The 22,562-nt window shown below is 36.4% G+C and overlaps 1 protein-coding gene across 2 annotated transcripts; it reads left to right on the top strand.

The window, feature by feature from the left end:
• Positions 1–1,565: 1,565 nt before the first annotated feature.
• Positions 1,566–21,325, top strand: LOC110455814 (putative tyrosinase-like protein tyr-3). Of its 2 annotated transcripts, XM_021506198.1 has the most exons (8): positions 1,566–1,651; positions 8,880–9,030; positions 9,725–9,775; positions 10,847–10,951; positions 11,929–12,033; positions 12,601–12,705; positions 14,766–14,924; positions 20,679–21,325. In XM_021506198.1, the coding sequence occupies exons 1-8, from the start codon at positions 1,613–1,615 to the stop codon at positions 20,720–20,722; spliced, it is 759 nt and encodes a 252-aa protein (XP_021361873.1). In that variant the 5' UTR covers positions 1,566–1,612; the 3' UTR covers positions 20,723–21,325. The 2 variants fall into 2 exon arrangements, with proteins under 2 accessions (XP_021361873.1, XP_021361874.1); XM_021506199.1 differs by lacking the exon at positions 9,725–9,775.
• The last annotated feature ends 1,237 nt before the right edge of the window (positions 21,326–22,562 follow it).

Below are 22,562 nucleotides of genomic sequence, written 5' to 3'. Positions count from 1 at the left end.
ATTACTAGATTCTTTTTCTGTTATAGCATGCCAAATGGAATATATCACTGGCATGTTACAGAGCTTCTGACCGGCCACCTCTATAATGCTTAGCCCCCATATTCATGTACATTGTAATGCATCGGTTACAAACATCATTACTTACTAATCGGGGATCCAAGCCAAGACTTGATTATTTATTCAACCTATCAAACCATATCAACTTCACGAGCGAATTGGAATCAAAAGATGACTTTGCTGTCAGCAATACTATTCAATGATGACGTCATCATCTATAATTGCTTTGTTACCTATCATTGCTTTATAGCGAGTTAGCATGTGACCGTTAATGATAATATTACCTCACAATGTCATATTACCTTTTGCTGGGTTCCCGGACATGAGTGGATACCAGGTAATGAAAAGGCAGATCGTGCCGCGAAAGCAGCACTATTACTACCAACTGAAGATTTTAAACTTCATTTTACTTATTTTAAACCACTAATTACAACATTTATAAGATCAGGGGCAAAATAATTGGAATCTATTAAACCTGAAATCGGTGAATGGCATCCTAGCTACAGAGAGAGGCCCGTCTCCGGGAAGGTCATTCATACATTACCCATTGTTATTTATTAAAACGTGAAGTCCAGCCTCAATGGATAGCGTGTCAGGAACCATTTACAGTAAAGCACTTGTTATTAGATTGTATCAACTATCATTCAACTCGTGAAAATTTCTTTAATAACATTTCATGTTTTTAATCTCTTTTCAAAAACATAAATGTCTCTTCAATGTAAGGCTATCTGAAAGCTGCTGGTCTGAATTTGTGAGTCACCATAGCCCCTTTCAATGTTCAATTTGACGTTTATCTTTTACCTTTCAGTTTGTTCGATGTTTTTATTTTGCATTTGTTTTTATCGACCATTTGTTGGCCCTTATGTCGTATCCTGTGTTGATGGACCGTTAAGTACTGATAATAATAATCAATGACCAACAAATGACCCTACTGACGTGTATGTGGTAAGGTCTGGTGATAGGTGGCGCCGAGACATCGTTGAAGAGTTTATATTTTAGTGAATATATAACCAAATACTGGATGATTCCAATAAGCCTTTTTTAGGATATTTTATAAAATGCGCCATTTTGTGCTTTGCATCCCTTCTTTTAGTTAAACAATTAAACACCGAATCGGATTGAACTAATTCTCATCTGACAAACTGTAAGCAAGGGAGAAACACATTCGGACCTATTCACTAAAGGCGGATAATGTCACCACGGTCCTTTCTCGCTTTTATGTTATTAGATATAATGGAAACAGAGAAAAATACCAGGGATAATAAATAAAAACCATCAGTCCTCTTTAGTAATGGTACTGTCCAGAGTGATGTTTATCAACATAATCAGCTTCCTCTTCGCTCTTTAGATAGACCATGAGTTTTGTTAGTTCATGCATCACACACGTTTTTGGCATTCATATAAGTTTATTAGCACATAATTATATATAATAGTCATTTACTGTCAAGTTCAAATAGATGTCAAAGTTAACTTGTCCATCTGTAACTTTATATAATACATAGCCAACTCTTTGGTCCGATACACAGTGTTCCGACACCATCCCTAATAGACAGACATGGCGGGTACCGGGATAACAGTGGCGCTGATCGCAGTGGTCAGTTTATATCTGTCTGCTTGTCTTCCATTTTGCTGTCGGTGTGTTCGTATTTTTGTCTTTTTAATTGGCGACTTTAATGCATGTAACTTTTTTGAATATTACGCTTAAAAAATATAAGCCATATGTTTGGTTATGATAGATGAGATAGGTAATATTTATAATTTTTAAAGGTAGTTATTACCATATTGCTAATATGATCTAAACATTCCTGTCGATGTACATCCGGTACATGTGTTACTGCTAAGTATGTTGTATGAAGTCACTGTCGATGTACATCCGGTACATGTGTTACTGCTAAGTATGTTGCATGAAGTCACTGTCGATGTACATCCGGTACATGTGTTACTGCTAAGTATGTTGCATGAAGTCACTGTCGATGTACATCCGGTACATGTGTTACTGCTAAGTATGTTGCATGAAGTCACTGTCGATGTACATCCGGTACATGTGTTACTGCTAAGTATGTTGCATGAAGTCACTGTCGATGTACATCCGGTACATGTGTTACTGCTAAGTATGTTGCATGAAGTCACTGTCGATGTACATCCGGTACATGTGTTACTGCTAAGTATGTTGCATGAAGTCACTGTCGATGTACATCCGGTACATGTGTTACTGCTAAGTATGTTGCATGAAGTCACTGTCGATGTACATCCGGTACATGTGTTACTGCTAAGTATGTTGCATGAAGTCACTGTCGATGTACATCCGGTACATGTGTTACTGCTAAGTATGTTGCATGAAGTCACTGTCGATGTACATCCGGTACATGTGTTACTGCTAAGTATGTTGCATGAAGTCACTGTCGATGTACATCCGGTACATGTGTTACTGCTAAGTATGTTGCATGAAGTCACTGTCGATGTACATCCGGTACATGTGTTACTGCTAAGTATGTTGCATGAAGTCACTGTCGATGTACATCCGGTACATGTGTTACTGCTAAGTATGTTGCATGAAGTCACTGTCGATGTACATCCGGTACATGTGTTACTGCTAAGTATGTTGCATGAAGTCACTGTCGATGTACATCCGGTACATGTGTTACTGCTAAGTATGTTGCATGAAGTCACTGTCGATGTACATCCGGTACATGTGTTACTGCTAAGTATGTTGCATGAAGTCACTGTCGATGTACATCCGGTACATGTGTTACTGCTAAGTATGTTGCATGAAGTCACTGTCGATGTACATCCGGTACATGTGTTACTGCTAAGTATGTTGCATGAAGTCACTGTCGATGTACATCCGGTACATGTGTTACTGCTAAGTATGTTGCATGAAGTCACTGTCGATGTACATCCGGTACATGTGTTACTGCTAAGTATGTTGCATGAAGTCACTGTCGATGTACATCCGGTACATGTGTTACTGCTAAGTATGTTGCATGAAGTCACTGTCGATGTACATCCGGTACATGTGTTACTGCTAAGTATGTTGCATGAAGTCACTGTCGATGTACATCCGGTACATGTGTTACTGCTAAGTATGTTGCATGAAGTCACTGTCGATGTACATCCGGTACATGTGTTACTGCTAAGTATGTTGCATGAAGTCACTGTCGATGTACATCCGGTACATGTGTTACTGCTAAGTATGTTGCATGAAGTCACTGTCGATGTACATCCGGTACATGTGTTACTGCTAAGTATGTTGCATGAAGTCACTGTCGATGTACATCCGGTACATGTGTTACTGCTAAGTATGTTGCATGAAGTCACTGTCGATGTACATCCGGTACATGTGTTACTGCTAAGTATGTTGCATGAAGTCACTGTCGATGTACATCCGGTACATGTGTTACTGCTAAGTATGTTGCATGAAGTCACTGTCGATGTACATCCGGTACATGTGTTACTGCTAAGTATGTTGCATGAAGTCACTGTCGATGTACATCCGGTACATGTGTTACTGCTAAGTATGTTGCATGAAGTCACTGTCGATGTACATCCGGTACATGTGTTACTGCTAAGTATGTTGCATGAAGTCACTGTCGATGTACATCCGGTACATGTGTTACTGCTAAGTATGTTGCATGAAGTCACTGTCGATGTACATCCGGTACATGTGTTACTGCTAAGTATGTTGCATGAAGTCACTGTCGATGTACATCCGGTACATGTGTTACTGCTAAGTATGTTGCATGAAGTCACTGTCGATGTACATCCGGTACATGTGTTACTGCTAAGTATGTTGCATGAAGTCACTGTCGATGTACATCCGGTACATGTGTTACTGCTAAGTATGTTGCATGAAGTCACTGTCGATGTACATCCGGTACATGTGTTACTGCTAAGTATGTTGCATGAAGTCACTGTCGATGTACATCCGGTACATGTGTTACTGCTAAGTATGTTGCATGAAGTCACTGTCGATGTACATCCGGTACATGTGTTACTGCTAAGTATGTTGCATGAAGTCACTGTCGATGTACATCCGGTACATGTGTTACTGCTAAGTATGTTGCATGAAGTCACTGTCGATGTACATCCGGTACATGTGTTACTGCTAAGTATGTTGCATGAAGTCACTGTCGATGTACATCCGGTACATGTGTTACTGCTAAGTATGTTGCATGAAGTCACTGTCGATGTACATCCGGTACATGTGTTACTGCTAAGTATGTTGCATGAAGTCACTGTCGATGTACATCCGGTACATGTGTTACTGCTAAGTATGTTGCATGAAGTCACTGTCGATGTACATCCGGTACATGTGTTACTGCTAAGTATGTTGCATGAAGTCACTGTCGATGTACATCCGGTACATGTGTTACTGCTAAGTATGTTGCATGAAGTCACTGTCGATGTACATCCGGTACATGTGTTACTGCTAAGTATGTTGCATGAAGTCACTGTCGATGTACATCCGGTACATGTGTTACTGCTAAGTATGTTGCATGAAGTCACTGTCGATGTACATCCGGTACATGTGTTACTGCTAAGTATGTTGCATGAAGTCACTGTCGATGTACATCCGGTACATGTGTTACTGCTAAGTATGTTGCATGAAGTCACTGTCGATGTACATCCGGTACATGTGTTACTGCTAAGTATGTTGCATGAAGTCACTGTCGATGTACATCCGGTACATGTGTTACTGCTAAGTATGTTGCATGAAGTCACTGTCGATGTACATCCGGTACATGTGTTACTGCTAAGTATGTTGCATGAAGTCACTGTCGATGTACATCCGGTACATGTGTTACTGCTAAGTATGTTGCATGAAGTCACTGTCGATGTACATCCGGTACATGTGTTACTGCTAAGTATGTTGCATGAAGTCACTGTCGATGTACATCCGGTACATGTGTTACTGCTAAGTATGTTGCATGAAGTCACTGTCGATGTACATCCGGTACATGTGTTACTGCTAAGTATGTTGCATGAAGTCACTGTCGATGTACATCCGGTACATGTGTTACTGCTAAGTATGTTGCATGAAGTCACTGTCGATGTACATCCGGTACATGTGTTACTGCTAAGTATGTTGCATGAAGTCACTGTCGATGTACATCCGGTACATGTGTTACTGCTAAGTATGTTGCATGAAGTCACTGTCGATGTACATCCGGTACATGTGTTACTGCTAAGTATGTTGCATGAAGTCACTGTCGATGTACATCCGGTACATGTGTTACTGCTAAGTATGTTGCATGAAGTCACTGTCGATGTACATCCGGTACATGTGTTACTGCTAAGTATGTTGCATGAAGTCACTGTCGATGTACATCCGGTACATGTGTTACTGCTAAGTATGTTGCATGAAGTCACTGTCGATGTACATCCGGTACATGTGTTACTGCTAAGTATGTTGCATGAAGTCACTGTCGATGTACATCCGGTACATGTGTTACTGCTAAGTATGTTGCATGAAGTCACTGTCGATGTACATCCGGTACATGTGTTACTGCTAAGTATGTTGCATGAAGTCACTGTCGATGTACATCCGGTACATGTGTTACTGCTAAGTATGTTGCATGAAGTCACTGTCGATGTACATCCGGTACATGTGTTACTGCTAAGTATGTTGCATGAAGTCACTGTCGGTGTATATCAATTACATGTCACTTTTTTTAGATTGTTGCACGACGCCATTGTCGGTGTAAATTCAGTACATGTTTCATCGTTAAATGTGACATATGACGTCAATGTGAATCCAATACGTGCTTCAATTTTGAATATATTTTATCATATTTATCAAATTGTATTTTTGTATGTATTCATTGTAGTGTAAATACATTTTTAAAATGCAAAGTGACAAATTTTGTCAGTGGTTATCATATATCTAGAATAATTGTCGATTTAACTTTTTAAAATCAACGTAGACAAACATGACACTATGTAGAATCGTGTATAATTATCGTATAATGTTTGTAGACTATTAAACTGATCTAATTAGTTGCTAGTTATCTCGGTAACATTGTATTTGTGAAGCTCAACGACAGCTTGAACATATGTTCCGTATGAATTGTTATTATAAACGTTTCATTCTATATGCATGTTATTTTTCAATAGTGAAATATATTTATATCTTATAACGGTTATTAGCCAATATTATTTTTTTAAATACAAATACATTGATTTTATTGTTTATTAATTCAATGATATGATAATTGATCATTGATTCATTCAATTAACCATTGATTGATTGTTAATGAGTTAAATAATTCATTTATTCGTTCATTCAATCGCGTCCATGCATTCATTATGACACTAAACATGCCTATTGACTGTATTACAATTACATAGTTTCAATCATCAAGCGAAGTAATGTATATTTTAATTTCAACCATGAATCTAGATAATTTATTCTTCAATCTTGTTAATTCATTTAACTGCTATTATATAATAATAAATATGACATTCATTAGCAGGTGACAGTGAATATTGTCAACCCGAGAAAACAATTGACACCCGAGGCGAAGCCGAGGGTGACAATGGGTTTTTGAGGGTTGACAATATTCACTGTCACCGGCTAATGAATGTCATATCTATTTTGTTACACCAAAAGTCTTTGTAGCTCAGAAACGGCAGCAAACCTCGATAATGACATCTTTTTTGTTGATAGTCTGCTGTTTACAATCGCTATCGCCCCGGCGCTTGATTAAATTGGCTGTTGCCGTCAAACATTCTTGTGACCATCACGGTGGGGAAACGAAGCGGTGAACGCACATTTTTCGCGCATGTGATATTTATCACTTTCTCATGGCAATATCACCCGCGCCCCTTAAAACCAATTTATTTTGGAGGGTGACAGAGATTTTTGTTTAGTTTTCTCCCAACCAATCAAATAGCTAGAAATTCACTTGAGGTATAGCAATAATTATTGTCTTTTCCTCGAACAAAATCAAATATTTTATCATTCATCTATTGTTTGGCTATCCGTGTTAACTGATCATGATCATAGCACAGATAATCAGGTTAAACTGTACTCTTCTCACTCATTTAATGTGGATCTTTCGTTTTCTTTTTATAAATCGTACTCTTACATTTGGCAATTGATAAGCTCTTTCTCTGTCTTGTATGCTCGTTTAATGTAAACAAGTAAATGTATTTACATTTATTTGGCTTATAACCAAAATCAATTATCAACAGTTAGATTATACCCTATGTTTTCGTGTTTCTAATACCTTCGATAAAATACATTAACTAATAGTACACGAGGTGGTGTTTACAGTTCTGTTCAAACATAACACGAGCTATTATTCCCTAACTGCTAACAGTATTGTACTTTATGTTTATCGTGAACACTGTTTATCGTGAACACGTTTCACCGTTACGATTTCATGACGATTTCATATAATGGAAGTTTCGTTTTAAAATTTTCTATCCACTATCAATACTCTGTCGTAAATACTTACATTGTTGTGATCAATTAATTCGATATCAGTAGTCATGTCCCTGCGTCAGGTATCAGTTTGATTTGAGGAGCGTTGTTTCACTCGTCCAAACTTTGGTTTCTCTTAATAATGTTTCATATTCTTGTTCATGTTTATCACTGTGGTTTCGATTGATGTCGGGCTACTAAATGTAAGTCATTTGTCCTAATTTGTTTCGAATGTCGACTTTGCAAAATTTGCAAAATTCAAATTGCAGCAGATTTATTCTCTTCTACTAAAGTTTATTAAGATTTAATTTCTTTTTGATATCGAAGATCTTTTATTTATTTATTTTTGTTTGCTCGCTAGCTATCTGCCAACTGCTTGTTTGGTATTAAATTTGGACTCTTTCCAAACTCTTGTAATAGTGTTACCGGGTGGGACGTCCTGCTGGGTGTCTTCGGCAGTATGTTTCAGTGAGGTAGCACTATAAAGTTGGAATCAGTTCCGCGCTATCACAAGGAGACAAACACGAACATATTGCAGCCTCCCTAAACGCACACGCATACACTAAACGCATGCATCTTGCACACAGGGGAGGCCGTCCTTAAATGACCATAGCTGTAAGTAAAGTAAACCAATCATTGTAATTTGAAACTAAGTCTGTCAGGAATCTGTTCATGTTTTAAATGCACTTTATCAACTCTAATACAATGAACATGAAAACGTTAATTTTATCTTGTCGTCGCCCGCAATTCTATAAACGTTACAAAGATCAAATACAAAAGTGGACAGGCTGTTATGAAACTATTATTTTCCAAGTCCTCTTTGCTGCAGTCACTATTCTTCTAAACGTAAATGTGTTACTTTTGTTTGATGTATTCCGTTTCTCCATCCAAATCACTCTAACGGCGGCATCAGATATTAGTATGCGCTACAGCAAAGAGGCAAATACACCAACATACCACCTACAGCACACACGGGTGCACAACACACTCGGAGGCGCGACCTAATAAATCACCTTAGCTGTTTACAGGACGCTTAACCTTGTAAAAACCTAACGGAGACCATACCCAGTGTGATTATTATACGGGTATGAGTTACGACGGCTTGTATGTATCTCTTTCCTCCCTGGTGTCATTTGAGTCCCTCTTTGCCTATATATCTTCATGGTCTACTCGCGTTTGACGCTTCCACTAAGAAGTGGTCTATCTATATAGTAAATCACAACAACAACAAAACATAAACTGACCATATATGTTGTGAAACATATTTCAGACAAAGGGCCATTTCTCAGTAGATGCTTAGCCTGTAAGACGTCCTCTTTTTTGGATCAGCGCCCTGTAAATCCTCCTCTATCCTGTATCTACATCTATCATATTGATTATCGATTATTACTTTCAGATGATCCAGATTATCTCCGCCTCTAAACTGATGAATGTCGATAGTCACCAACTTGCCGACAAGGAAGGTCAGGCATCTCAGCTCAACTATATACAGGCGATAAGTAAAGTCCTAAAGGCTAGGGATACCAAGAAAAATGATCTAAACACGGGTAAACGTTATATTTATATATCTTGGAGTAAAATTATACGTCAATCTTGCGCAAGCTTCTCGGTTCAGTGTATTACTGTGTTTTAACGTTAGTTTCATTATATCCCATGATCCAACGTGCTATATTCTGTCACAATGTAAACCCGGGATTCAACTTGATATTGTTTGTGTTACAATATGTATAATCGATTGTTCAATAGGTTATATTCTGTTTTAAATGTTATCTCTTGTAATTCAATGAGCAATATTCTATTTTCAAAATATATACATGTATATCTAAGGTTCAAACTACTATAATCTGGTTAAGATATATATACACTAGTATATATTCCCCAGAGGACAGTGGGCTATATTCGAAATACAATATATTCGCTAGGTTCAATGGGCTTTAGTCTATTTATCATATATACCACAGATTCAATGAGCTATAGTCTGTTTACATTTAATATATATATTATATTCCAAATTCATTCGATTACTCGTTGTTCAACAATTCATTTTATCACAAAGACTACAAAGAAATATACAATGAGGCAATCTCCATGTATTATAACACAAACGAGGGCTTTTGTAATCTCACTCAGGGTTCAGTGTTGTACAAATCATTCCCAATGTCTACCAGGATATGATATGAATACAAAAGAAAACCATTTAGTTTAAATAAAATGATGTGTCTACTCTTACTCTACACACAGAAAATGTAAAACCCCTGAAGAGAAATAGGGATCCTTTTGCGTACCAAAACGGTAATTTTCTTTTTAGTCAAATGTTCGTTTACCAATGATATCTCATAAACTATATACCTAGACCATGATGTATCGCATAGTGGCTCTCTCTATTACATCCACAATCCTGGCCTTAGCCTTGTTCTGCACAAAATATGTTTAAAATAGTTCAGTCAGATATGCATACCCACTTCCCATTCGGAACACATCTGTGATATACGGTGTTGCAATACCTCTGCTATCCTGCTGTTATAGTACTAAGTATTAAGTATACATTGGTTTTGTCAAGCAGGTTAAGCGACAAAAAACATTGTATAAAATGTTTGTGAAGTTTTGGAATCCAATACAAACGAGGCAGGTCTTTATCATTATCATAAATCGTTATTTGGAAACATCGTAATACATAAACATGAATAGCTGATATTAATTATTTCGAAGAAAAACTTGGTTATCAAGCTAGTTTGTTCTTAGTCGCGCAGGATTGTAAAGCCGTTTGCTGACAAGTATCAAGTTATTAGATGCTTCGTCTGCCGACATTATTACAAACTTTTCATACCAATTGTTGTCTGTGGTTTAAACACCAGCGTCATGAAATATACTTCGAGTCGCTTATGTTTTTGTTCCTGAACGAAATGATATACTTAACCTAGAGTGAAAGATAATCTCATACAGCATGCCCTCGTATAGTCCATTGTCGGGCCTAATCTTCTGACTCTATACTTAATTTGTTAATTCTGATTTCCTACGTTTGTGTATTTCTCACTTCTGGCACAAACAAGGCAAAACATTAGTTAAATAACAACACAAAGGCAGAGGCACGAGTTTTTGTTTTTCAGAAGATATTTCTGGTTTTTACTTTGGATTGTAAGAGATATCTTAGAATTTCGCAAACAGAGGAAAAGATATATTTTGAGCAATGCAGTATAGTCAAGAACTGTTAAACACCGATATAAGTTAATTGTCAAAACGCGCTGATTTATTAAGAGTATGCGAAGGTTCGTTTTGCGTCTTCATTAGACCTATATTATCTTTCGAGATGCCAATTATTTTTACATGGTTAATAATATTTAAATATTTTTTCTTTTATCCCAGATTGTACCGACGACCACATCTATTGCGATAGATGGGCGGCCATTGGGGAGTGTTTTAATAACCCGATTTATATGCAAACTAACTGCCGATATTCATGCGGAATATGTAAGTAGGTTACATTTACTAGTAATAAATCCCACTCTGTAGTAAAATCTATAAGTATTCAGGCGAAAGTTAAAACAATGTGAACCCGTTTACATGTAGTGTGTGAAAAAAACACTCTGAGCAACACGATTTGATATGACTTGTTAGCAAACATTTAATTAAAAAGCTGTTAAGCAACAAGTTAATATCTCATAAATGGAGTGCGGTACGTTTTCCTATTTCATTAAATCAGTATTATTTGTGTTCCCAAGTATTATTGTAATCGATAATACGTTCATATCAAAGTTTTACTTTCTACACAGTCATAGCTTGACAAAGGGACCAGTCGCTGTTCAAACGTTGCGACACGTTTAATACGTACATTATTTGTGTAGAAAGTAAAACTTCGATATTTATAGATTATCACACTGTGTTTTCAGGGTTTGTCGTGAAAACAATTTTCTCATCGCGAGCACGTGGATAAAATCGAGAGGCCATCCTGAAATTCATCATCTATATACTAACACCATACTTTCCAAACGACTTCTAGGCTCGATGGTCATCGGTCGCAAACATAAACGTAAACAAATAGAAGATTCGGCTTTTCCTTATGCACATTTACGCTTGAAATGGTGGTGTTATTCTCACAATATGTTTCTTAATTTTGTATTGATATGTTTATGACGGAATATTTTCTTATGTGGTTCACTTTTGTGTGGACACTATTTCCGGTTTGCACGTCACCTGACGCGAGCAGACGTTCTTTTTTTGAGAACATACGTTCCGAAGTGCTGGGGAATGGGAAAATCTGTTCTCAAGTTCTTCTAAAGTTGTTCTCAAGGCATTCTCAACTTCTCCTCATACTGATAACCAATGATAATGAATGTATCATGCTACCGGTAGGTGGTATAGAGTAGTATATAGATGATAACACATATTTCCAAATTGATGAATCTCATGGAAGATATAACAATACGTTCATATTGATTGTAAACCAGGCTGTGCAAACAACAACGCCCAATGTGGATACTGGGCTGCCACTGGGGAGTGTTATATAAACCCGGATTACATGCTAGTAAACTGTCGTTTGTCCTGTGGGGAGTGTAAGTATTGTCCTTATGTGATTAAATAATATAAGTGTTCAAACCAGATAGATATATGTGTTAGCGTAAGGACATGGAAAGGGTTACTTCTTCAAAATGACCGAAATTCGATGATAACAAATCTGCTCAGAAAAACGAACAAGAGAAATGTTGGCCGACGAAATCGGTACTGTTTATACAACTTTTAACAAAGGTCATTGTTTATAGTAACACTTTGTTTCACGGTATCACGATAAATAAAACAATAATGAATCACACAAAAGGAGAAGCGAAAACGACATATCCTCTGGTTATTTATGGTAACTCAAAACAAATTCCAAAGATCACATACATATCTGTAACGATTTATGTCTTTGTCCAACAATAACTTTTCGAAACCGACATTTTGAATTACTTCACCTACTTTACACGATTTAAAACAAATGAGAAGCAAACATTTCTATTATACATTATATCGAAAAAAGAATTATGTGCAAGTAACTGTTTTTCTGGATTAGATCGTTATGTTCTGATATGATCTGAATTAGATTAACGTGATTATAACAGTTGATATTGGTTTTATCACAGGCTGTGCCGACAACCATAACAGATGCGAATACTGGGCGGCAACTGGGGAATGTTTTGAGCAAATTGATTTCATGATGGAGAACTGTGCGATGTCCTGCGGTCAATGTATGTTTAATTCTAAATCATTTAATTTTGGCTATCCCTTCAATTGTAACTTTTTTCAGGTTATACCTAAAAAAACTGTGTGCACTTTGCATAAATCCGCGAAGCAAAAAAAACCCTAGTTATTCTTCAATTCGTCACATAGAAATACTCGACGATTAAAAGCATACTAGATTTCAAACCAAATTTTAAGAAGCAAGTCACGTTTCTTAAAAAAAAGAACAGTTTTGTTTGCTTAATATGCCATTATTTTCCTGGTAAATATCAACAGCGTTAAAGGTTGTTTCTTGGTTTGATTAATATAAATAAAAGTAAACATTTTTCCTTTGCGGGATTAATACCACAAAAGATAAAAGTGGTTCACAGATTGATAAATACCAAAGATAAAAGTGGTTCACAGACCGATAAAGACCAAAGATAAAAGTGGTTCACAGACCGATAAAGACCAAAGATAAAAGTGGTTCACAGACCGATAAATACCTAAGATAAAAGTGGTTCACTGACCGATAATTACCAAAGATAAAAGTGGTTCACAGACCGATAAATACCAAAGATAAAAGTGGTTCACAGACCGATAAATTCCAAAGATAAAAGTGGTTCACTGACCGATAAATACCAAAGATAAAAGTGGTTCACAGACCGATAAATACCAAATATAAAAGTGGTTCACTTACCGATAATTACCAAAGATAAAAGTGGTTCACAGACCGATAAATACCAAAGATAAAAGTGGTTCACAGACCGATAAATACCAAAGATAAAAGTGGTTCACAGACCGATAAATACCAAAGATATAGCGTTTATACCTTATATCCTGCACGCACGCGGAATCGATCCGTAAAGTTTTTATGATTTACGTCACAATATGGAAAAAAATGGCGATTTCTTCTAAGTTTATTTAAATGACAAAAACATTTTAATGGAAAATTGATTGTTATTTTTTTTTGTGTAAAAGAACAAGGTTATACTTTTTACAACCAAAGAAAAAATATTATAAAAATGCGTTTTATATTATAATCAGCCGATGAATAAATTGTTCTTTAAGATTATACGCTTAAAATGTCACGTAAAGCTGTCTAGCTGATCTAACGAAATATAAACCGGAGAGCTCGTAGAAAACCCACGTGGACGGGAAGGTGACGCAATATACTCTCTAGTCCAATGGGCAATCGACCACTAGTCGTCTTTTGGCGCACTCACTGTTCACCAGGACGAAAGGAGTTCGACTACCGATCGGACATTGAAAGATATTGGGTTACCAGCCCGACCATGTGGGTTTTCTCCTGGTACTCCGGTTTCCGCCCACCTAAAGAACCCCTTTTGTGCGGGCTGAGAAGGATGAGTTATAGTTGATATAATTTGTTTCGTAATTGTTGTAAAATAAATAAAGTTTACAACGAGATCGAAAAATGTAGCATCGAAGTATCACGTGGATTTCCCCTGTCTCAGGTGGGAGAATTAAATAACCCAAAAATATATTAAAACTTCTTTGAGTCCCGGTTTAACATAACTAAAATAAATATCGTAAATCACTGTAAATCATCGTAAAACATTTTCATTACCATAAATAATTGTAAATATCTATAGATCACTGTACATCACTGTATTCACTGTATAACATCGTAAACCACTGGGAATTACGATAATTCACCTTTAGTAAATTTTACTGTAATTCATAAAAAACAATGTTAATCAACAGAAACCTTTGTTAGTCATAATATACCACCATAAACGGCTGAAAATTACAATATTTCACCGTTTACTTGTAATCGCTGTAAATCACCATAAAGCATTATAATTCACTGTGTATAATCAGTGTGATTAAACTACATTTTACAAATGCGTATTTCGAATTCGACTTTTGTTTAGTCGACTTACCCGATATGAACTTATTACGCAAAAGAACAATATTGGTCGTTTCTTATAATGACTCGAAGAACATTTTCCAGAGAGACTAAAACTTGAGATATGCTTTGCGAATTTACACAAAAACATAATTCTATCTATCGAAATATAAGTGATTCGCAGTGTTTAACGTGCCGTGGTTGCACGTTCATCGACAGGTCCTGGAGGTGGCCTTTACGACGGACGTGACGTCACAAGGGACCTCGATAGCAGCCTACCCGGCACCAGGGATGACTCACGCGAACAACTCGGGACTGATGATAAATTGAAACGGGCTAAAGCGCACTGGGAACCTCGAACATCGACATCTTCAAAGGGTAAATAGATACATACCATACAAACAGAGGTACAATTATTAAGCAATGCTAATGTTCGCAGTTCCCTGCTGGATAAAGACCAAGGATAAATGTAGCACTCTGATTGGAAAAAAAAGATAAAGAATCGTTGTTAAAATTTTGATACAGCCGTGGAAAATTTGTACATTTGCAGGTTGACGCTGTATCTATTATAGATGTTTTCAAATCAAGACAGCAATTGTCAAATACCGAATGCATTTGTCATAACGCATTCTACATTATTTCAGTGTGACGTCAATCATGTTGCCATGCATAATTCGTATTTGCTAACCTTAGTTACCTTACAGATAATAGTTGATTCATAATAGTCAATAACCCATTGACCTTTCGACTTCACACGGAAATGGTTATCTGTTTCTATGGTATTCATAGAAACACGACTGTTTGGTGATTTTGGTAAGATTACATTATAACAATTAGATACGAATGGCGATATAGTACCATTTAAGTAAAGGCAGTAGATATAATTATTTGATTATCGAGTGAATTTGGTAGGGTTAGATCGTAAGAATGCTATGGGAAAGTAGGGAGTTTGTATTAATAAGATATTTTAGTCCAATGTTAAAATGTGTTATTAACAGTCGACAGTCAATGTTAACTGTTTTTGTGTCTCTAACAAAGAAGCACGGAAATATATACGTCATAACTTTAATCTTAGAAATGAAGTGTCGCTGCCCCGTTAGGTTTACAGCGTTCTTACGGCAATGCAGTTCTGTAAACGTCAGACAACGACAACCAACTGAATCCATGCTCACTGTTTTGTAATTTACATTTTGAAACTTGTTTGTCGTTTTAATCTGACTGTCAAGTATTTGTGATAAGCATCGGTGCAATATCTAAGTAAATGGGTTTAACCTAATTTAATATTTGATCGGTCACTTTAGGCGATATGCATTTGCTTCCAATATGCTATATAGGATGTCTTGGTGTTCACGGCTGTGTAATTGTTATTTTCCATTTAAGCCTATTAGGCTCATTGGAATCTGTTTGATGTTTTCTTTGTGTAATACTATTATGTAGTATGCGCCCGTTATAGAATTCCCATCAAGAATCGCTCGATTTCACAACTTCACAAAATTTCTCTATATCATCAAAGTTGGGTGACTGTGCTTACCACCTATATATGGGATATTTTTTCGACTCAGACACCGACAATAAGGACGAGTCAACAAAATAATAGTACTTACCAATTGAACCATGGGTAGACCGGTTCACCATCGAATCTGTCAGAATATTTAAAAACAAAAATACGGATGTACAAGTTATCTTCCGAGATGGTAATTACATTTTAAGTAGGGAAAACAGAACATTTACGTCGTGTCAATGAAAGCCTTCTTTTGATTAAACTATGTTTTACGACCACATATTACTGCGACTTTAGTAAAGCCAAAGTACTCGCTAGAATACGAATACAGGAAATATAAATAGATATAGTTCTATGGATGTCGAGTGAGTTTACAAATAGATATAGTCCTATGGTTGTCGAGTGAGTTTACAAATAGATATAGTCCTATGGTTGTCGAGTGAGCTTACAAATAGATATAGTCCTATGGTTGTCGAGTGAGTTTACAAATAGATATAGTCCTATGGTTGTCGAGTGAGTTTACAAATAGATATAGTCCTATGGTTGTCGAGTGAGATCACAAATAGATATAGTCCTATGGTTGTCAGGTGAGATTACAAATATATATAGTTCTATGGATGTCGAGTGAGCTTACAAATATATATAGTCCTATGGTTGTCGAGTGAGTTTACAAATAGATATAGTCCTATGGTTGTCGAGTGAGCTACAAATAGATATAGTCCTATGGTTGTCGAGTGAGCTACAAATAGATATAGTCCTATGGTTGTCGAGTGAGCTTGCAAATAGATATAGTCCTATGGTTGTCGAGTGAGATCACAAATAGATATAGTCCTATGGTTGTCAGGTGAGATTACAAATACATATAGTTCTATGGGTGTCGAGTGAGTTTACAAATAGATATAATCCTATGGTTGTCGAGTGAGTTTACAAATAGATATAGGCCTATGGTTGTCGAGTGAGATCACAAATAGATATAGTTCTATGTTTGTCGAGTGAGCTTACAAATAGATATAGTCCTATGGTTGTCAAGTGAGGTTACAAATAGATATAATCCTATGGTTGTCAAGTGAGTTTACAAATAGATATAATCCTATGTTTGTCAAGTGAGTTTACAAATAGATATAGTTCTATGGTTGTCAAGTGAGTTTACAAATAGATATAATCCTATGTTTGTCAAGTGAGTTTACAAATAGATATAGTTCTATGGTTGTCAAGTGAGTTTACAAATAGATATAATCCTATGTTTGTCAAGTGAGTTTACAAATAGATATAGTTCTATGGTTGTCAAGTGAGTTTACAAATAGATATAGTCCTATGGTTGTCAAGTGAGGTTACAAATAGATATAGTCCTATGGTTGTCAGGTGAGATTACAAATACATATAGTTCTATGAGTGTCGAGTGAGTTTACAAATATATGTAATCCTATGGTTGTCAAGTGAGTTTACAAATAGATATAATCCTATGGATGTCAGGTGAGCTTACAAATAGATATAATCCTATGGTTGTTAAGTGAGTTGACAAATAGATATAATCCTATGGTTGTCAAGTGAGTTTTCAAATAGATATAGTTCTATGGTTTTCCAGTGAGTTTACAAATAGATATAATCCTATGATTGTCGAGTGAGCTTACAAATAGATATAATCTTATGGTTGTCAAGTGAGTTTACAAATAGATACAGCCCTATGGTTGTCAGGTGAGATTACAAATACATATAGTTCTATGAGTGTCGAGTGAGTTTACAAATATATGTAATCCTATGGTTGTCAAGTGAGTTTACAAACAGATATAGTTCTATGGATGTCAGGTGAGTTTACAAATAGATCCTATGGGTGTCGAGTGAGCTTACAAATAGATATAATCTTATGGTTGTCATGTGAGCTTACAAATAGATATAATCCTATGGTTGTCAGGTGAGCTTACAAATAGATATAGTCCTATGGGTGTCAAGTGAGTTTACAAATAGATATAGTCCTATGGATGTCAGGTGAGCATACAAATAGATATAATCCTATGGGTGTCGAGTGAGCTTACAAATAGATATAATCTTATGGTTGTCATGTGAGCTTACAAATAGATATAATCCTATGGTTGTCAAGTGAGTTTTCAAATAGATATAGTTCTATGGTTTTCCAGTGAGTTTACAAATAGATATAATCCTATGATTGTCGAGTGAGCTTACAAATAGATATAATCCTATGGTTGTTAAGTGAGTTTACAAATAGATATAATCCTATGGTTGTCAAGTGAGTTTACAAACAGATATAGTTCTATGGATGTCAGGTGAGTTTACAAATAGATCCTATGGGTGTCGAGTGAGCTTACAAATAGATATAACCTTATGGTTGTCAGGTGAGCTTACAAATAGATATAGTTCTATGGATGTCAGGTGAGTTTACAAATAGATCCTATGGGTGTCGAGTGAGCTTACAAATAGTTATAATCTTATGGTTGTCAAGTGAGTTTACAAATAGATATAATCCTATGATTGTCGAGTGAGCTTACAAATAGATATAATCTTATGGTTGTCATGTGAGCTTACAAATAGATATAATCCTATGGTTGTTAAGTGAGTTTACAAATAGATATAATCCTATGGATGTCGAGTGAGCTCACAAAGATATATAAACCTATGGTTGTTAAGTGAGTTTACAAATAGATATAATCCTATGATTGTCGAGTGAGCTTACAAATAGATATAATCCTATGGTTGTCAGGTGAGCTTACAAATAGATATAGTCCTATGGGTGTCAAGTGAGTTTACAAATAGATATAGTCCTATGGATGTCAGGTGAGCTTACAAATAGATATAATCCTTTGGTTGTCAAGTGAGTTTACAAATAGATACAGTCCTATGGTTATCAGGTGAGATTACAAATATATATAGTTCTATGGGTGTCGAGTGAGTTTACAAATATATGTAATCCTACGGTTGTCAAGTGAGTTTACAAATAGATACAGCCCTATGGTTGTCAGGTGAGATTACAAATACATATAGTTCTATGAATGTCGAGTGAGTTTACAAATATATGTAATCCTATGGTTGTCAAGTGAGTTTACAAACAGATATAGTTCTATGGATGTCAGGTGAGTTTACTAATAGATATAGTCCTATGGTTGTCAAGTGAGTTTACAAATAGATATAGTTCTATGGATGTCAGGTGAGTTTACAAATAGATATAGTCCTATGGTTGTCAAGTGAGTTTACAAATAGATATAATCCTATGATTGTCGAGTGAGCTTACAAATAGATATAATCCTATGGTTGTTAAGTGAGTTTACAAATAGATATAATCCTATGGTTGTCAAGTGAGTTTACAAATAGATATAATCCTATGGATGTCAGGTGAGCTTACAAAGAGATATAATCCTATGGTTGTCAAGTGAGTTTACAAATAGATATAATCCTATGGGTGTCGAGTGAGCTTACAAATAGATATAACCTTATGGTTGTCAGGTGAGCTTACAAATAGATATAGTTCTATGGTTGTCAAGTGAGTTTACAAATATATATAATCCTATGGTTGTCGAGTGAGTTTACAAATATATATAGTTCTATGGTTGTCAAGTGAGTTTACAAATAGATATAATCCTATGGTTGTCAAGTGAGTTTCCAAATAGATATAGTTCTATGGATGACAAGTGAGTTTACAAATAGATATAGTGCTATGGTTGTCAAGTGAGTTTCCAAATAGATATAGTTCTATGGATGACAAGTGAGTTTACAAATAGATATAGTGCTATGGTTGTCAAGTGAGTTTCCAAATAGATATAGTTCTATGGTTGTCAAGCGAGTTTACAAATATATATAATTCTATGGTTGTCAAGTGAGTTTCCAAATAGATATAGTTCTATGGATGACAAGTGAGTTTACAAATAGATATAGTCCTATGGTTGTCGAGTGAGTTTACAAATAGATATAGTCCTATGGATGTCAGGTGAGCTTACAAATAGATATAGTTCTATGGATGTCAAGTGAGTTTACAAATAGATATAATCCTATGGGTGTCGAGTGAGCTTACAAATAGATATAATCCTATGGTTGTCAGGTGAGCTTACAAATAGATATAGTTCTATGGATGTCGAGTGAGTAGTCCTATGGGTGTCGAGTGAGTTAACAAATATATATAGTTCTATTGTTGTTGAATGAATTTGGCATGCGTCATCTGATTGTCAAGTGAATTTGAAATTTAGATAGTCCAAGCATTGTAAAGTTATTTTGGCAGTAGATGAAATCCTATGAGCGTATTTGATATGGAGGATTTAGCCACCGAACTGCTTTCAGTTGGCGTTCATTGTCAATATGAATGCAAAATGAATCGTGACAAATGTGTCACGTTTGAATGCTCTTGGCATGAAACTCCCATCTACAAAACCGCTCTCCATACTCAAGTTTGAGTGATTTAATTCCCAAAATGTAACAGATGTTTGACTAGACTAAGGCAACTGAAGCAAGACTCATTAGGTCAACAACATGTTAATACTTGTACTTACAAAGGGATAGATCGATTTAACGTTAAAAGACAAACAATTAAACAAAACAACGGGTGTGAGAGGTCTTTTCGGAGCTGACGACTACATGCAAATTTAAAAAGGGTTGTCATTACAAATCGTCTTTTCTATCTGTTACAGGACACAATGGGCCGCCAGGCACACGAGACGCTGGATCAAAGTAGATAAATATGGAAAGGAGTAGCAATCTACAATCTGATGGTAACACTAGATATGTATGTGTCATTTTCTTGGAACGACATACTTTCGCTCTGAAGGTCACATTGCAATGAGTTTCAACAGATATTACTTTCAAATATCAATGCTACAGTAGTTTCAATTTTCCGAACACAATACTGATTTCAATATACAATTCAGTCGAGGAATGCTTGTTCTAATTATGTATACAGATTTCCAGTATGATTATTACTTTGTATTTATGACAAGCTAGAGAGGACAGTGTACACAGGGAACACGCGTGGAGAAGCGACACGATCACGGAACACGCGCGGAGAAGCGACACGATCACGGAACACGCGTGGAGAAGCGACACGATCACGGAACACGCGCGGAGAAGCGATACGATCAAGGAACACGCGCGGAGAAGCGACACGATCACGGAACACGCGCGGAGAAGCGACACGATCATGGAACTATCAGTTTGATACATTTCTGGCAATAACATATGTTTTGATCAAAACCACTCATTCATTGAAGAGAACACACCCTCACATGTATGTGTTATGTTATATATCAATAAATAAAAGAAGTAATCTTTATAAATATTTTAAAGTTGTTTTTGTTTATATATCACATCAGCGTCATCGTACAAATACAAGTCAGGAGGTATGCTACCTCGCGTTACCATACAAAGACAAATTAAGGAAGTTTGCTAATGTTTCAAATGGTTGCCCACAATTTTTTTTATTTGAATTCCAAATAATTTCTTCATGACTTTGCCCCAAGAAGTCTTTCAGAAATGCAAAATCCCCCTATTCCTGAAACACGTCTGTTGTACACGTGGTCTACAGTCGGCTGTAAGGTAGATAATGTTATTTAGGAGAGGTCGTAAGGTAGATTTGAATAGTCAATAACATTATTACATACACTCTCGGGTAGATAACATAATCTAGTGGAGACCTGGGTCTAAACATTTCTGAAATATTGGCCAATGTCCCCTTTTGGGCCCCGTCTAATCCCCATGGGTTGGATTTTTACAATTTGACACCCTCTTCCACAAAGGATTGTCATCACCATTCAAAACTAAAACAAAATGTAAAAGGTTGACAAACGACGGACATAAAATGATCACAGTAGGTCATTTGAGCAAAACTCAAGCTGAATCAAAATATGAGAAAACCGTTTTTCCATATGTTCTCCTGAAGAAACCGTTTCCTTGTGCTTTGGTTTCTATAGAAAATATACACAAAACCTTATTTCTATGTGATTTATACTATTAATTCCCCCAGGAAGGATTGAGTGACCTGAGTGTACATGTTTTGACTGGTGTTTAACCTCCTCGCACCAGCTTGGGGTTGTATGGTGTCTTGGGGAAACACAAGCGAAAGGAGAACGTATGTCAGAGAGAGAAGACAGATCCACAGAGTTACAATGGGGGCATCAGATCAATTGTGGTCTCTTAAAAAATAATAATAATAATTCGAGGTTCTTATATACCGCTTTATCACAACCTAGTTCTTAGGTCGTCTCAAAGCGGTTCCCAAATTATTATCCGTGGTTATATGGCCTTTGCAATCTGCCAATATCTTTCTCAACTCCCCTGAGAGCATACAGCCCGTGCTGCCATTTCGGTGCTCACAGCTAGCATTCAACAATTCTAGCACTGCCAAACCACGTACTCATGTACAGCCAAGTAGACAGAAACAAGAGCAGTAAAGTATCTTGCTCAAAGACACAACACAGTGCCGTGCTGTGACTCGAACCCGCAACCCTTCGGTCACGAGCCCGGCGTCCTACCACTAGGCTACCGTGCCTCTTCAATGTACTGTTTGAAGAAGACACCAA

This window comes from Mizuhopecten yessoensis, unplaced genomic scaffold (genome assembly GCF_002113885.1).
Source record: "Mizuhopecten yessoensis strain PY_sf001 unplaced genomic scaffold, ASM211388v2 scaffold8383, whole genome shotgun sequence".
Classification (NCBI taxonomy): Eukaryota; Metazoa; Mollusca; class Bivalvia; order Pectinida; family Pectinidae; genus Mizuhopecten; species Mizuhopecten yessoensis.
This window is presented reverse-complemented; position numbering and strand designations above follow the sequence as displayed.

What these genes read in the sequence shown, in the direction of transcription:
- LOC110455814 (XM_021506198.1), top strand. Translation starts at nt 1,613, where the DNA reads ATGGCGGGTACCGGGATAACAGTGGCGCTGATCGCAGTG. An exon ending in TCCTTTTGCGTACCAAAACG is followed by an intron (nt 9,776 to 10,846) that starts GTAATTTTCTTT and finishes CTTTTATCCCAG; the next exon opens with ATTGTACCGACGACCACATC. An exon ending in CCGATATTCATGCGGAATAT is followed by an intron (nt 10,952 to 11,928) that starts GTAAGTAGGTTA and finishes ATTGTAAACCAG; the next exon opens with GCTGTGCAAACAACAACGCC.